Source organism: Aotus nancymaae, unplaced genomic scaffold (assembly GCF_030222135.1).
Source record: "Aotus nancymaae isolate 86718 unplaced genomic scaffold, 86718_ANA_hifiasm-v0.15.2.pri h1tg000006l, whole genome shotgun sequence".
Lineage (NCBI taxonomy): Eukaryota > Metazoa > Chordata > Mammalia > Primates > Aotidae > Aotus > Aotus nancymaae.
In genome coordinates this window covers 25,070,061-25,087,690 of record NW_026988417.1, presented here as the reverse complement: position 1 = coordinate 25,087,690, position 17,630 = coordinate 25,070,061, and the positions used below count along the sequence as shown (strand labels likewise).

The window sequence follows — 17,630 nt, the reverse complement described above, 5'->3', positions numbered from 1 at the left end:
TGGCTGTCCACAGAGGCAGAAGTAATGTAGTAGAGGGGTGTGTGAAACATTCATGTACAGATAGGCTGGGCCAGAAAGTTCCACGGGGACATCTCAAGACCTGGCAAGGAGGGGGACTCCTTCCCGACAGTTCAGGAAGTCAGAGTCAGGAGAGCAAAGTCTAAGGGCCTAAATGGGCTCTGGGAACAGAGACACATGATGGAGCAAGTATCATTCATGTTAAAGCTCTGTGTAGACCAAAGGGGATTAAGAGAACAGAGGGGAAAATGGTGCCATGGATAGACTCGAGTGAGAAAGCGAAGGGGTGAGGAAAGGCTCCGGAAAGAGGGATTTTAGAAAATACTGTAATGTGGAAAATAACCAGAGCGTGGATGAATGTCTTGGCAGATGGGGAAAGAGCGGATTTGGGGACCTCATGGAGGGGGAAATGTCAGTGCTTCCTGCCTCTGTACGCTTCCTCCAGATGAATTTCTGATACGCTTACTGTACAAGAGAGACTTTGATAAACCAGAGAGCCCTTTTGCAACTGAATGAATGAATGCAAACCCAAGGACACAAAAGTCGACTTAAAAGGTGGTTTCTGCAGTTTGTTCTGAAGGTCTAGCTGTTGATTAGCGATGTTGCTCTTGGGTTTGTGCTACCTGAGATAGTACTGAAGGTAAGCCTTCTTGATCTTGGGGAAGCTTGGTGTGTGAACTGGGGGAAATGTAAATATCCGTATGAAACACTTGAAATACGTAGAGCAATAGAGAGAAAATGCAAATGCATAATTGCGTGTGCATTCTGCTCAATCAAGGAATGCTACCTGGAGGAAGTGGTTGGTCAGGGGGTTGGGGCTGGGCAGGAGCAGGGTAGAGATGGATCAGGATAGCTAGGCAGGATCTCAGGAGTATGTAGACTCTCCAGGAAGAAAGCTCTTTCATAATGTGAAAGCCTACATCAATAGCTTGCATTGGGCTGAGTCGTTTATAGGCATTATCCAGTATTAATCTCAGCAACAACCCTGTGAAATAGGAGCTATTATGATCTCCATTTAGATGAGATAACAGAGACACAGAGAGGTTAAGTTAGTTGCCCCAGGCCACACAGTCTGAGATTGAAACCCAAGTCTTGTCTAAAAAACCAGAATCTAAAAAAACCAGAGTCTCCCTCCAGAGCCCCAGCTCTAATCCCTGCTAGCTTATTGTCTTCTGGATTTTGCAGCTTGTAACTCATTTTTCATCGATGTACGGGTCATTAGCAAAGCTCTAGCAATTAGCAGCTACTGTGCAATTGGCCAGGATGTGAGGTCATGTCTAAAGTAATCTAAAATATACAAAGCAGGAAACGCAGGCCACAGAATAGAAGCAGGATGTTCAAGTGGGGAAGAAAGGTAAAGCTAGAAAATATTTGCCATCGTTAATGAGGAGGTAAAGGTTTGGGATTTTTATGTAGTCCAGAGGCAGCTGATGGAGTATAGCATTTGAGTTCCTATGAATGTGTGTACAAGTGTACAGCAAATGTGCCTTGGAATGCATTCCAAAGCCAAATTGCCTCTGATTTGGGGACCAGTTCCTGTTTTGTGTTATCTTTACCTATTTGCCTGTTCACAAGAGCTGGAGGTGGAGAGTGGCTTCTGAATAGATGCCTGTAAGCCCCTGCCCTCATGGGAAGCATGGTTCCTGGAGTCAGGGTCCTGAGGAGTGGGCGCCTGCCTTCTCTATGGGCTGGGACAGAGTAACCTTCAGTATCAGCTCAAGAAGAGTACTGTGTCTGTAGCTAGGATACTGCCAAAGCATGAATAATTGTGATGAGGGCTGAAAGATAAGTCACGGAACGATGCCAAACAGATTTCTGAAAAGATGATCCCTGGTTCCAGTGGCTGCCAGAAAATTCTGAGGTCACCAAAGGTCAAGATACAGAGAGCCTCCTCAGAGAGAGAGAGGGCGTCGAAAGCAAAGGATAATGAAATTGCTTCCACTGAGGTCGCGGGTGCTGAGTACTGCGCTCCACGCACAACTTTCCCTGCCCAGCGGGACCCTTGCTATTTCCTGACACCATTAACTCTTACCTTCCTCCAGCTTGGCTAGAACCGGCCTGAGGCTGCCCCAGCTCTCTATCTGTGACGGTGTCACTTGTAGAAGGCAATTCTGTCCATCCTAAGCTCTGGTCTCTAATGTATAATATTTTCCTATATGAAAATGTTATATACACTGTATCTCAGGATGGCCAGTATTGATGTCAGCAGTCAAGTTGAAATGATCAGAGTGGATAGCTGCACTTGCTAGACAGTCAGATTGAGGACAAAGAATAGGACAGTAACAGCGCAGATACATGTGGGACAGTTAGCAGACAGCGGCTGTGACAGAGCCTTGGACAGAGTTCTCTGTAAGTGGCCACATACCCTTAGTCATCCATCTAAGAGTATTCATTAACCCCTCACTAGGTATGCAGTGCAGGGCATGGGAAGATCAAAATGAAGTAAACAGAACTACAGAACTGCAATTATCCAGCTTGAGGGGGAGGATTATGAATATTTGAAAACAGAGATCATCCCCAAACCTCATATCAACCAGTAGCTGCCGTATTCATCCTGACCAGAGCTCCTAAAATCTCCCAAGCCATGGTATCGGCCTCTTGCCTTCTATGTCTTCTGGCTGCTTATTGGCAGAAGCGTCGGAGCCAGAGGACAGGTAGGAGGGAGGATGGGTAGACTGGAGTAGACCGTAAATTGCCTAAAGTGAATTCAGTTACCCTGTTTATTGGCTCATGCCATTCCCTTGAGAAAGGAGCCGAGAGGGGCAGGAGGCATCTGCAGCACGTGAGGAATGGCTGAGGCAGGTCTTGTTTCCTGTCTCTACCTGGAGAAGGGCTTGGTGATACCGGGGAGCTGGCCGACTCTGGTGTTTGTGTGTTTGTGGTTAAGGCAATATCTATCTCCTTCAAACTCAAGACCTGAGGGCGTGATGGTATTTTAGCCCCTGACCCTTTCAAGATGAGAATGCGGGAAGTTATAAGATTCCCCCACCCTGCAGCCAGAAAGCGGTGGCGGGTGTCAAAGGCAGGGCGTATATCGAGGGCATCATCTCTGGATGTTGTTGGAAGACAAGAGGCACACCCTCGCTGACTTTGGAGTCGGCCAACGCGGATTTGAATTTTGGTTCTGCTTTTGGTAGCTGGTTGACCTTGGGCATGTTACTTACCCTCTCTGAAGCCATTCTGTCGCCTCGACCGTAACAGTGGGGCTCTGTCTCCCTCTGTGGGTTGCTGTGAGGATTGGGTTAGAAGTGAGAAGTTCTGTGAGGTCCCATGTGAGAGGATGAGGTTAGAAGTCAGAGAGAAAAAAGAGTTTAACATACCCAGTGCTCAGTACACAGTAGGTACTCAGTGAAATAAGAGCAAACCAACCTTAGGTAGCTTTGTGTGATGTGAGTTGGGAAGAAACAGCATACTAAATAGAATGGGGGAGAATCTTCCACAACTAGGAATGTTGATCATGACTGGGATGGTGTGGCTCTGGCCAGCTCTCAGGTTTAGGAAGGCAAAATACTGAACCGGGAAATGCTTCCCCAGGCACATGCTGATTTTAAAGTCTGTACTGACATCTTTGTCCATTTTGCTTAATTGCATGCTTTGTTGACTCAGACAGAATTTTTGCTTATTATCTAGTAGGCAGAAATTAGAAAAATGGGCTCTTTAAGGCAAGACACTTACCTTTTTGAACTAGGGGAAATGTGATCCAGCCAGTTTGAAGAGAAAGCCCTCACGAGCCACAGTTTTCTTAGGAGAAGGATGGGGCAGAATGGTCAGGAATGAGAAAAACAGTTACTGTTTTCATATCAGACCCACCCACAGACACATGTATGTGTAAATGAACATCTCATAACAAGATGTGAATGATTTAAAGCTTCCCAAACTCTCTGTCCCTTCTTTAAATACCAAGTAGAGACCAGATAGAGAACAAAGCCCAGTTTTCTCGGCTCTTTGAAACAAGGAAGGGTTATTTGAATAGCATCTCTTCTTATTGATTTTGTTTAAAGGAATCAAAGGCAGTCATCCTAAAAGAAGTTTAGGTCATATTGATAGTTTTATTTTTCCATCCAGAAGATACATAAATTCATCTGTTTCATGATTCCCAGGCTGAATTCAGTGCAGTTAGATCTCGTATTTGGGGTCTTCTATTGTGAACACACATTAACTGGCCCATTTCTTTCTTTTTTAAAAAAAAACTTACAATACATGCACATTTACAAAAAAGCAAGAAAATCTATGTTTTGTGACTGTGCATGACATTGTCAAATTTGACTTTGATGAGGGCTCACATCTGGTATAAACATATTTGAGGGCTCAAGCATCTTTCAGGGCCAAGCTCTGTTGCGTGCAAAACAGATCAGTATGTTGCTTTCAAAGTGGAACATCTATGTAGCTGCCTAAACAGCATAATTTGAGGGGCACAGATGCCTCTTTTCACCCCAGATATCTTGCTTAGAGTTGCGGTGCATTTAGGCTGTGCTTTTAAGGCATTATCTCCACCAAGCTGGCATAGAAATACAGATACGTGACATTACCTCAGTATTTTTTCATTATCACAGTAACGAGGATGAACTTGCCAGATGAACAGGAATTCAGCAGAAGGTCGAGGGATGAGAAATCTTAAAAACTTAATTTGTATTTTTGGTGTGGAGAAATGGAAACGTTCTAGAATGTAGGGCAGCTGTCTGAAAGGTCTGGAGGGACAAAATAGCTGGGAGAAGTTTGCCCCAAATGGATAAGGTGGGTGCCAAGGTGCCACCTTCCCTGATCTCACAGTCCCCCAGCTCAGCTCTGACCCCCCAGGGACCACTGAGATGCCAAAGTGTAAGGGCTCTTTGGAAGGAATTAACGAGGCTGGGAGAAAAATAGAGAAGTGATGGGGCCTCTTTACCAGAGGACTTATGAGTGTGAGAAGAGAGCAGTGGGGACTCAAAATTGATCAAGTTGTTTTGTTTATATGCAGTGTCCCCTGGGCCACTGAGGCACCTGGCAGAAATACCCATGCCCAGTGCTTTTGTTGTTGTTGTTCTGAGATGGAGTTTCGTTCTGTCACCCAGGCTGGAGTGCAGTGGTGTGATCTTGGCTCACTGCAACCTTTGCCTCCCGAGTTCAAGCAATTATCCCGCCTCAGCCTTCCAAGTAGCTGGGATTACAGGTGCCCACCACCACGCCTGGCTAATTTTTTTGTATTTTTAGCAGAGACAGGGTTTTACCATGTTGGCCATGCTCGTCTCGAACTCCCGACCTCAAGTGACCTGCCCACCTCGGCCTCCCAGAGTGCTGGGATTACAGGCGTGAGCCACCGCGCCCAGCCCCAGTGCTTTACTTCAGCAAGAAACACTTACTAAATTCTTACTGTGTATCTCTCTCTTAGAAGCTGGAAATATAACAATGACATGGACTCTGAACTCATAATTTCTAAACAGAGGAACATGCAGATAAATTTTTAGCTTGTGTTAATGCGACCTGACATGTGAAAATACCTATGAAGGCTGGACACGTGTCATGCCTGTAGCTGGAACTCTTCAAGTTAATTGCCTTATTTTCCTGGCAGGAAACAGCTTATAACCACACACATGACTTGAGCCAGGAAGTCAGCTTCAGCTTAATCAATATTTAGAGTGTGATGTCTTGCTAATCGGTGTTGGTTTTGTGCATAGCAGAGGTAGCCACGAGTCGTGGTGAATCAGCTGCCCACTGGGTCTGCTCCAAACCACCGGATGCCAGCTTCCTTCATCCCATAGTTGCCCCATAGAACTTTCTGGAAGGGTTTAGACCATGTTCTGCACAAGCCACGTAGGGTGATTTTGAGGCCCTCTTTGGGGCCGACACACCCGCAGGAACTTAAGGAAACACTGCCCCACCCCGAAGCTTCTCCTCTCTTATTCTCCAGCTGTCATTCAAGCTTCTCCTACTTGTCAAACATTCCATCTCAGTCCTTGAAATCTGATCTTTGCCTAGCTTAGCTTCATGTTATCCTCTGACTTAGATCTTTTCTGAAAGAAACAATAGCAAGATGTCAACACTCTCCACCAGAGAACCTCAGAAAAATACGGAATCAAGCCCCATCAACTACGCACATATGAAATAATGCCGAGTTGGGCTATTCACACCATGTCTTCTATATGATAACTCCTTCACCTTTTGTTCTTCAAAACTCTCTCTGGGATAATAGCTTGATAACTGGCTGGGTACTGTGGCCCACGCCTGTAATCCCAGCACTTTGGGAGGCCCTGGAGGCTGGATCACCTGAGGTCAGGAGTTTGAGAAGAGCCTGGCCAACAGGGTGAAACCCCATCTCTATTAAAAATACAAAAATTAGCTGGGCGTGGTGGTGCATGCCTGTGATCGCAGCTTCTCAGGAGGCTGAGGCAGGAGAATCGCTAGAACCCGGGAGGCGGAGGTTGCGGTGAGCCAAGATCACCCATTGCACTCTAGTCTGGGTGATAGAACGAGACTCCATCTCAAAAACAAAACAGAACCAAAAAAAGTAAAGAGAGCAGGCATAATGAATATTAAGATATTTTATTTAATTCAGTGTGTCTAAATATTGTCATGTTAACATACGATTTATGTAAAAATTATTAATGAGCTATTTTACAGCCATGTTTTTATATGAAGGCTTTGAAATTTAATGTATATTTTACACTTAGCACACATCTCAAATCAGACCAGCCAATTACAAGTGCTTAATATGACTCGTGACTACCATGCTGGATAATATATGTCTAGCACCTATACACCTTGGGGTAACTTTTACTGCACCTGAGACTTTGAAACAGGTGAAAATGAAATAATCTTCATATGAGTATATGGAAATACTTTTTTTAAACAGAATTTGAAGGAAGGCTCTGTGGAGAGTACATGGTGAAGTGTATATATGCCTTCTTTTTTTTTTATTTTTAATTTTTTGGGGACAGTGCCTTACTCTGTTGCCCAGGCTGGAGGGCATTGGCTCTATCGTAGCTCATATTAACCATGAATTCTGGGGCTCAGGTGATCCTCCTGCCTTGGCCTCCCAAAGCACTGGGATTACCAGCGTGAGCCACAGTACCAGCTTGCATATACTTCCATTCTCTACAAGGTTATAAGCGTGGACCATCAAACCAAACTGAAACCATACTCAAGGCACTGCGCTAATTAATGAAGAAAAGTGGACTGGTGCGTTTTTAGCAGTAAGATGTAAAATAATGAAATGATTATTAGGAACTGCACTTTTCTAGTAAAATCAAATGGTCATTCCCCCAGCATTCTGTTTAAAAGAGGTTTTCACTGGAGATGCTAGCATCAGCATTAAAAATCTGACATTCTTCCATCCCCACTCAAAAAAAAAAAAAAAAAATCTAAGTGGGAGAGCTGAGCCTGGGTGAATTTTTAAGGTATACATGGAAGGAATGAGGAAGAGGTTTTAAGTCATTCTTTGAGAAAGAACACAATGTGATATTTAATACACCTCTGCATGTCCTGGGCACTGGGCTGCCTTTGTCTCACAAAAGAATCAAATGTCGTATTTGACATTTGACTTATTTGTGGGATTTAGTGAGGGAGGCATTCGGGGCATTGCTTTGGAATAAGGCATGTTGGCCACTCATTGGCTGGTTCAGCTTGTTCGGCTTCCACCAGCACCAGAGACCCCTGGCCTCGAGTGAAACTCTGATGTGGGCTTAGCACTGTCATTTGCATCTTGAGAATGGGGGCGACATTTTGGCACATCTGGCTGAATGAATAAATCAGTGCTTATGGACAAATGCTGGGTGCGTCCCTATTCACATGGAAGCAGAATTTAGCCTAAAGTTTTCAGGCAGCCATGAAATGGTGACCATTAGTCACTATTGATATCATTTGCTATGGCGTGGGGGAAGGTGGGAGTGGGTGGGCGGCTAGAAAAGGAACCAGGTTTCTGGGCTTGCCTCTGCTAACCCACTAGCTGGGTGGTGTTGGAGAATGTCACCTCTTGATTGTCATTTTCTCGTCTGCAGAATAAGAGAGAGTAGACTGGCTTGTCACCAGGCTCATCCATTGTAATGTTCTCTGCTTCTAATTAGGAGATGATTTTTATATGTGTTTCCTCCCTGTAATCTGGTAGTATAAATGAGAACATAAAACAATTAAACCTCTCCGGGGGGTGGGGGCGGACAGTTTACGCTCTACCACCTTCTTTGCATAGCTCTTCCCACAGTTTTCCCATGACTGGTCAGAAGGAATCGCAGCCCTTCTCCTGTTCTCTCTGCCGTTTGCAGAAGCCACAGTTTCCACGTTGACCTTTCAGGACAGCTGCTTTCTCCTCACCTACTTAAAAAGAAATTTATGTGGTACAAAATTCAAAAGTTAGGGAAGGATATACAGTGCATCTCTCTTATTCTGTCTTCTCTGTATTCAAGTGAATATGCACATGTACATATATACGTGTAGGGTGTGTGTGTGTGTGTGTGTGTGTGTGTGTGTGTGTGTTTAACCCAAATTGTATTTCCGAATCTGTTTTTAAAAAGCAAGCAAAACATTGAGAAGTGACTGCCATTGGGTACTGGGTTTCATTTTGGGGTGATGAAATGTTTGAAAATTGATTGTGGTGATGATCGATTGTTGACTAACTCTATAAATCTACCAGGAAACATTGCAACTTACACTTTCAGTGTGTGACTTTTGTGGTGTGAATTATATTCCAACAAACCTGGAATTTCCAAACCTGGGCCAGATGTGGCCACTCATGCCTCTAATCCCAGCACTTTAGGAGGCTGAGGTGGGCAGATCACAAGGTCAGAAATTTGAGACCAGCCTGGCCAACATGATAAAACCCTGTCTCTACTAAAAATACAAAAATCAACCGGGTGTGGTGGCAGGTGCCTGTAATCCCAGCTACTTGGGAGGCTGAAGCCAGAGAATCACTTGAACCTAGGGGGTGGTTTGCAGTGGTCCAAGATCATGCCACTGCACTCCAGCCTGGGTGACAGAGCAAGACTCCATCTCAAAAAAAAAAACTCTGAAAAATCAAAAACAAACAAAAACCAGACACAAAACACTTTGAGATCATTCCATTATACATACGTGAAGAGCCTCCTTTTAATAGCTGTATAGTACTCCACGAGTGGATATGCTATTTCTATTTAACCAGCTCCCTCTTGATGGGCATGTAGGCTCCCCATCTCCTGCAATTACAAACTGTGCTGGAGTGAAAATCTATAAAACATCATATTGCACAACTTTGAGTATATTTATAGGATAAACTCCTAAAAGTGAAGTTATTGGGCCAGAGGGTGAGTGCATTTATACTTTTGGTAGATATTACTTGATTGCCCTCATGGAGATTAAAGATTACTGCCACCAGCAATACATAAGAGGGCATGCTTCCTACACTCCGGTCAATACAATGTGTTATCTGACTTTCTGATCTTTGCACATCTAGTAGGTTAAAAATGGCATCTCAGTGCAGTTTCGTTTGCATTTATCTTACTATGAATGAGCATTTACTTATTGATTAGCCGTGTTATTTGCTCATCTTTGTATGCATTGTTAGCCTGGTTTCTAATTGACATTGACTGTCAGTTGCTTTAAAAGGGAGACACCACCCTTTGTCCCTTTGTTGATTCTTTGCTGTCAGTAGAATAAAAGTTCACATTCCTTGGGGCTGGGGCTCAATGCTCTCCAAGGCCGAACCCTACCTTTCTTTTCAACCTCATGTCCGTGTGTCCACATCGCTGCTTTCTATTCCCTACGTCACCTGCGTTCCTCTGCCTCTCGCCTGGCTTTTGCTCTTCACACCACTTGCAGTGCCTTTCCCTTGCCTCTCCACCTGAAGAACTTCTCTTCATCCCTCAAAGCCCAACTGAGATACCATTTCTTCCCTAAAGCCTATCCCAGATCCCCCAGTTAGAATTATTCCCTCCCAGTGCTACGCAGCCCTGGGCTTGTTCAGTTTGGTCGGAACACTGACCACGCTTCGCCTGTGTTGTCATTATTTATAGACATGAGTCCCTGATACCGAGTTTTATGTCTTGTCCCATCTTTCCCTTTGCCACAGCTCTAAGCAAGAATTGAAAAAGGAGTCCTTATTTCTTTCCTGGAAGGAGACCAAAGTGACTTTTTTCTTTTAAATTGTGGCATAAACATGAATAAATTAAAATGTAGCATTTGAATGATTTTTAAGCGTACAGTTCAGTCGTGTTAAGGACATTCACGCTGCTGTGCAATCATCACCACTTTCTATCTTCACACTGTTTCATTGTCCCAGGCTCAAACTCTGGACCCATCAAATACTAACTCCTCAATCCCCTCTCCCCTTAGGCGCTGGTCACCTCTATTCTACCATCTGTCTCTGTGAGTTTGACTAGTCTAGGTACTTCATGTAGGTGGATGATATAATATCTGTTCTTTTGTGTCTAACTTGTTTTACTTAACATCATGTGGCCAAAGTTCATCCATTTTTACAGCATATATTAGAATTTCATTCCCTTTTAGGGCTGAATGATATTCCATCCCATGTATATACCACATTTTTTCTATCCTCTCATTCATGGATGGATTCTTGGGTTGCCTTTGGCTAGTGTGGGTAATGCTGTTATGAGCATGGGCGTACAGATATCTCTTCAAGTCCTTGCTTCAAATTTTTTTGGGTGTATGTCAAGAAGTGGAATTGCTGGATCTGATCATATCATAATTCTCTTTTTTTTTTTTCTGAGATGGATGCTCCCTCTATCACCTGGGCTGGAGTGCAGTGACAGAGTCTTGGCTCACTGCAACATCCACCTTCCAGGTTCAAGAGATTCTCCTGCCTCAACCTACCAAGTAGCTGGAATTACAAGCACCTGCCACCATGCCTGGCTAATTTTTGTATTTTTTTTTTTTAATAGAGACGGGGTTTCACCATGTTGGCCAATCTAGTCTCGAACTCCTGACCTCAGGTGATCCACCCACCTTGGCCTCCTAAAGTGCTGGGATTACAGGCATGAGCCACCACGCCTGGCCTGATCATATGATAATTCTGTTTAATTTATCTGAGGAACTGCCGTACTGTTTTCCATAGCAGCTGCACCATTTTACGTTCTCACTAAGAGTGCATAAGGGTTCCAGTTTCTCTGCATCTTCACTAACACTTGTTACTTTCTGTTGTTTTTTTTTTTATAATAGCCACCTTCATGGATATGCAGTGGGCCAAACTGACCTTTTTCTATTGTGTTTTCGATACCTGAATCAAGTCATATTTAGGAGAGCTCTTAGCATTCATATATCAGCACCTCATGCTCAAAACCTTGCCTTGATTTCATGACCAGATAAATAAACATTCCACTAAGATCTTTCCTGATGCATGTAGCATCATCTATGGCGAAAGAATCAGACAACACAGCCCGTCGTCTGAGCTTGCTTGTGTGTGACTGGGAGCAATAGAAGCCTCTCGCTTGTCCATATATCATGCAGGCTTGCCCTGGCTTCAAACTTACAGGAGAAGAAGGCACCAGGTTGGCATCTCTGTTCTGTTCCCTCGAGGGTGCACTTTGCACTTTTCTGCCACCCTTTGACTTGGTAGTGTCTGACCCACCATTTGAAGTCAGGACAATGGTTTGAAAATGTCTGAAGCTGGGTTGTCTGTTTCATTCGAAGGCAGATTCCATTGCCACTGGATTTGTTGTGAACCAGCTTCTGCATTTGAAAACCAACTCTGGAATTACTGGCATGTAGATTTGACAGTCACATTCTGATCAGCAGATGTTCTGGGTCTGAGGAAGGAGTTTAATGTGGCCTAATCTTCCTTTGTATTTGCGTGTTGGTTTTTCCTCAATCTTTAGTAGGTTTCTACATCTTTTATCTCCCACATTCATTCATCGCTTTATGTAGATTGACATTTTTTTATCCCAGGAAAATAATGATTCACATATCTGCTATGAAGAGGATTTATAAACTTTCTGTATTTCTTTCTTTCTTTTTCTTTTTTTCAGAATGTTGTACCGTCTTTGGGTAGGCAGACTTCCCTGACGACATCAGTGATACCCAAAGCTGAGCAGAGCGTGGCTTACAAAGACTTTATTTATTTTACTGTCTTTGAAGGAAATGTTCGCAACGTTTCTGAAGTCTCGGTTGAGTATTTATGCTCTCAGCCTTGTGTTGTCAATTTGGAAGCAGTTGTTTCATCTGAGTTCAGAAGTAGCATTCCCGTGTACAAAAAAAGGTGGAAGAATGAGAAACATCTTCACACCAGCAGGACACAAATAGTACACGTGAAATTTCCCAGCATTATGGTTTACAGAGATGATTATTTCATCAGGCACTCCATCTCTGTATCTGCAGTGATAGTACGCGCCTGGATTACTCACAAATACAGTGGCGGAGACTGGAATGCTAAATGGGAGGAACACTTGCTCCATGCCGTAGCAAAGAACTACACCCTGCTGCAGACCAGCCCACCTTTTGAACGCCCTTTCAAAGATCATCAAGTGTGCCTTGAGTGGAACATGGGTTATATTTGGAACCTTCAGGCAAACAGGATTCCACAGTGTCCTCTGGAAAATGGTAGGTCATCTGTCTTGCTAGGAACCTCATTCTCATTTTTTCAGCTAGCCTGTATCGTGGCCAAATGGCAGGAGAAAATTCTTCTATTGGTAATGGGGGATACAGGAAAAATGGAGGGAGGCATTGAGTCTGTAACTTTGGAGTGGGAAGACAAAAGGAGAAAAATTAAAAGGGGAAAAGAGGAGAAAGATTAGGAGACAGCAGGATCAAAGATGAAAGAGAGAGCAGAACAGAGGAGCCGAGGAAGGTAGACTTTGAGAGGGTTAGATCTGCTTTCAGTGGGGAGGGAGTATTCATGCCACCGAAACAAGCTCTGGGAAATTCTTCTCCCTCCCCTCCCCGCAAACTTGCTAAAGTTTCCTTTCTTTTTTTGAGACTGAGTTTTGCTCCGTCACCCAGGCTGGAGTGCGATGGCGTGATCTCGGCTCACTGCAACGTTCACCTCCCAGGTTCAAGTGATTCTCCTGCCTCAACCTCCTTAGTTGAGATTACAGGCGCCCGCCACCACACCCCACTAATTTTTGTATTTTTAGTAGAGACAGGGTGGGTTTCACCATGTTGGCCAGGCTGGTCTCAAACTCCTGACCTCAGGTGATCAGCCCACCTCAACCTCCCAAAGTACTGGGATTACAGGCGTGAACCACCGCACCCGTCCTCTATTATTTTTAAGGACAATGTTTTATCCTGGAAGAGATGAGAACCTAAAGGAACCCTTCTGACAGAAAGGGACGCTGTATCACAGAATGGTTACCTCTGGCTGGGCTAGACTCCTGCCCCGCCACTTTCGCCTCAGTTTTCCTATCTGTAAAATGGGGATAATAAACAGTTCCTTCAGAGCAGTCCTGTGAGGTCTAAATGAGATGTGATTGCTTACACATCATCAGCACTCAGTGAGAAGCTGTGATGATGACAGAGTCCACACTCTCCATTTTATCCTAAATGCCACATGGTCACAGCCTCAGCAGGACCAATCCTGGAGGCTCCCAGGCCCTTCTGCAGCCTCCCTTAAGCGCTGGGGCTGGAGAGCTCGGCCCGTGCTGAGAGGCGGTTCTCTACATTGGTGCAAGGAGTTCCTTGTTCTCTGGATGCCAAGTGCCTGCCAGCTCTTCTTCTGCCCTCTCTGTGGGGAGCCCTCCCCGCGCATGCTCCCAGGCAGTGTTTCCTCAACTGTGGCCTGAAGACCACCTGAGACAGAATCGCAAATGCTTGTTGCAAATGCACATTCCTAGGCCCCATCTTTCATCTGCTTAGTCAGGATCTGCGGGGGTGGGAGAAGGCCTGGAATCGGCATTTTAAAAACATTCCCCATGACTCTGATGTACCCTAAAATCTGAGAACCTGTGGGCCAGGGACAGAGCTGGTTGGACTTAGGATTGGTAAGGTTCCTGTGACTGGACCCCAGTCAGGCTTGGCAGGCAGAGGAAATCAACGGGCTTGTGGCAACAGACCCTTCCATGGCCTGTGCCTGACATCTTCAACAGGAAGAGTTTGGGACGAGATGACTTAAGGACATGCACTCTAAGTTTTTCCTCTAGTCATCAACTTGTCATCTCTGGGATGTGATTTCTGTCGGGCTATCTTTGGGGAAATAATGGCCATGGCCATTTCTTGGTACTGCCCCAAGATAGCGCTGCATATAAGGAAAACGGAAAGGACCTGTGTCACCATACATGATAGCTTGTCAGCGGCCACTTACCCTAGAACTGGCACAGTTGACATTTTTCAAAACTTTCTTTTTTTTTTTGAGACAGGGTTTCACTCTGTCATCCAGGCTGGATCGATCATTAACTCATTGTATGGCACGATCATAACTCACTGTAGCCTCAACATCCCGGGCTCAAGCCATCCTCCCACCTCAGCCTCCCAAGTAGCTATGAGCATAGGCATGCACCACCATACCCAACTTACTTTTTTATTTTTCCGTAGGGATGGGTTCTCCCTATATGGCCCAAGCTGGTCTTGAACTCCTAATCTCAAGCAATCCTCCCACCTTGGCCTTCAAAAATGCTGGATTAAAACTATTTTGAAATAATTATAGATTCACAGAAAGTTGCAAAAGGTACAGAGTCCCTGTGTATCCTCACTCCAGCTTCCTTGTTTTCTATAACTACAGTGCAAAGTCAAAACCAGGGAAGTAATGCTGATCTAATACTGTTAATTGGACTTCAGACCTTATTCAGATTTTACCAGTTTTTACAGGGACTCCTGTGTTTGTGTAGCTCTATATAATTTTAACCTATGTCTTAATAGCCCTGTCTGTCTGGCTTATTCTGTATTTGTGCGGTGCTTTAAATGAAAAGATATCTAGAAGATGAAAGCAAATTCCCTTTCTGTGGTGTGCACATGGCAGGGAGGGTGGGATGGGTAGTTAAATGTCTGAAAGCAGTCAAGTCAATCATTTTGATGATCAGTGCGCCTCCCTCTTCCAGGCAGAGCCCCATGCTAGCCTCTGTCTGGAATACCTTCCACAGGGCTACCTAATTTGTTAACGGGAAGAGAGCATGGGGTGCACACAGCCATGGTTTGCTCTACCTCCAACTTTGTCAGAGATTAATGATTCCATTTCATATTTCACAAATCATGTATTTCTCATTGAAGAATGACTGAATTGCAAGCTGGAAGTTTCCAGATGAAATCATTTAACGAACTGGCTCAGTTCTTAGGGCGCCTGAACATGCCCTTAAAATGTGAAACGTCTTTTCCTTCTTTTGTCGTTTCTTCTCATATTCACAAGGCTTAGGAACAGCACAGTGGGATTTTTCTCCCCATCTGCTTCAGAGCATTACTTTAGGAGTAAGAATTAAACCCTAACGCAGAGAAAATCCTTTCCCAAGAGTTAAAGTCACTGAAAATAGTGGGGAACTTCATGCACCCTCAAAATAAGCCCTGATCACAAGGCTGTGATTTGTTTACCGAAAAAGGGGCACACATTCTTCCTTTTCCAAAAGCCAGATCACAAGAGCACCTGCGGCAGCCCCATGGAAAACATCCATGACCTCTGTTCCGGATCTGGGCTGTAAGGATGGAAGAGGGCCAGGCCTCTGGTTTGTTCTTAGCAGGGGCTTCTTGATGAACAAGAGTCAAGTCAGAACAAGATGGCATTGGCCAGGCTCCGAGCTGAGCCGCGGGGCGCCTGTCACGTCTGGCCCCAGTCTCAGCCAGCACTGACGTGGGGTTTCAGGGAAGGTTTTCTGTGTCAAGTGCCTGGTGTCCAGCGATGGCCCTGCCTCTGAACTGAAGTACTCCCTGACTTGCTTTCATTTTCCTTTTCATGTATAAAGAGTCAAAGTCCCTGTGCCCGGGCATTCTGGAAGTGCGCTTGGAGGGCCTCCACCACCGGCTTAGCCGAGGTTCCCCAGGCGAGGGCTGTGTGTGCCCAGACACAGCTCTCAGCAGCTTATCTCCTTTGTCAGGCCAGACCTGGCTAGGCCATGAGTCCAATTTTTGGTGGAGATGCAGCAGACATTTACCCAGCCCTGCAGGGGAAACCTAACCCGGATGAGAAGTGGGCAGCCATTGAGAACACGTGTGTGCCACGGCTCGGCCACATGCCCCTGGTGCATCTGTTGCTCCTGCATCCTGGGTGTGGGGGGCATATGTAGCCATAGGCAGACACACCTGTGGATCTACCTAGTGTGGTTTATTTCCTTGAGGGAGGGGACTGGGCATTTCTGTTGTCCCTCCCAAATCACATGTGTGCCTGACTCATGCTGGAGTCACTGAAAGAAAAAGAATCAGCCACGTAGGCTGGTGACTCGGGCCCCAGACCTCGGGGCCCACCTGGACTTCTCTTCCTGTCATACTCTATTTTGAGAGTCACCTAGTGCTGACTGTATGTATCACATATTCAGTCCCTTCTGGCATGTCTCACCACACGGAGTGCCGACATCCTGGTCTAAGCCGCCATCCCCCTGTCTGGACTCCTGGCACTGCCTTCAAGTGGCCCCCAGTTTTGCCCATCGTACCTTCCTGACCCATCACCAGCAGCCAGGGCAAGCTGATCACATCACTCCCTGACTAAAGCCCCTACTTGCCCCCATTGCCCACTGATCCCAGTTAAGATCAACCCATGCCCCTTGCTCTGTGGAAATCTGTCCCTGCCCCCTTTCAGCCTCGTGTCCCACCAAGCACGCCCTTCTGGACTGCTTCCGGTCACATGGACCCACTTGCTTCTCCTGGGGCATACCGAGTTCATTCTCACTTTGGGACATGTGTGTGACTGCTCCCTCCGCCTAAGATGCTCTTCTCCCAGATCACCACATGGCCACTCTCTTACCCCCACCCCGCACCCTCTGCTCCAATGCCATCTCCTCAGGACGGCTCCCCCAACCGCCTTATCTAAGACAGCAGGCCCACCCCTGCCGCCCCTGCCTGTCATCGTCCACCTTCATCTTCCATTTCCTGGCCTGATCACCACTGGACAGTTTCAGTAAATATCTTTAGTTGCCTGCGTGCCTATTGCCTGGCTCACACTGGAACACAAGCTCCACAAGGCCAGGGGCCTTGTTTGCTCTGTTCTGATGCTGAGCATAGGCCCCTGCACTCGGTGACTATTCGTTGATTGAATGAATGCTCTTAGCCAAGGAGGAGGGAGAGTTTGTGAACGTCACACACTGATACCCTTGCAAGGCTGTGTTGCCACATTAGGGAGTGTGTGGGGGTGGGGGTGGCGGTGCATCTTTCCTAGGGCCACCGCACACGCTCTGCAGCTTCCCAGGCTAACGCACTGGGGCTGTGCTGGTTAAGGCTGCAGGCTCCTGTTTAGGGATTGTCCTTTGCAGCCACAGGTAAGCTCAGCTTCCCCTTTATGGTTTAAGTCTTTGATTCCCCATCCCTATGTCTTTGCTAAAGTTACAGCTTCTTTTCCCTAGAATAGCTCCTGTTCCACCCCGACTACCCTAGCCCACGAAGCAACACCTCCCCCTACTACCACTTTCCATGTCTGCTTGGCAAAATCATGCCCCCATTTCTTTTCTTTTCTTTTCTTTTCTTTTCTTTCTTTCTTTCTTTCTTTCTTTCTTTCTTTCTTTCTTTCTTTATTTCCTTCCTTCCTTCCTTCCTTCCTTCCTTCCTTCTTTCTTTTTCTTTCTTTCTTCCCTTTCTCTTTCTCTTTCTCT

The 17,630-nt window shown here is 45.6% G+C and overlaps 1 protein-coding gene across 2 annotated transcripts in view; it reads left to right on the top strand.

Moving 5' to 3' along the window:
* SEL1L3 (SEL1L family member 3) overlaps positions 1-17,630 on the top strand; it is a 119,645-nt gene that overhangs the window by 1,838 nt on the left and 100,177 nt on the right. The window contains exons 1-2 of one of the 2 annotated variants that reach the window (XM_064366173.1): positions 571-658; positions 11,943-12,513. In XM_064366173.1, the coding sequence (XP_064222243.1) occupies positions 12,240-12,513 (274 nt within the window). In that variant the 5' untranslated portion in view covers positions 571-658; positions 11,943-12,239. Of the gene's footprint in view, positions 1-570; positions 659-11,942; positions 12,514-17,630 lie in introns of those variants that run through there. The other variant, XM_064366169.1, reaches the window with a different exon arrangement.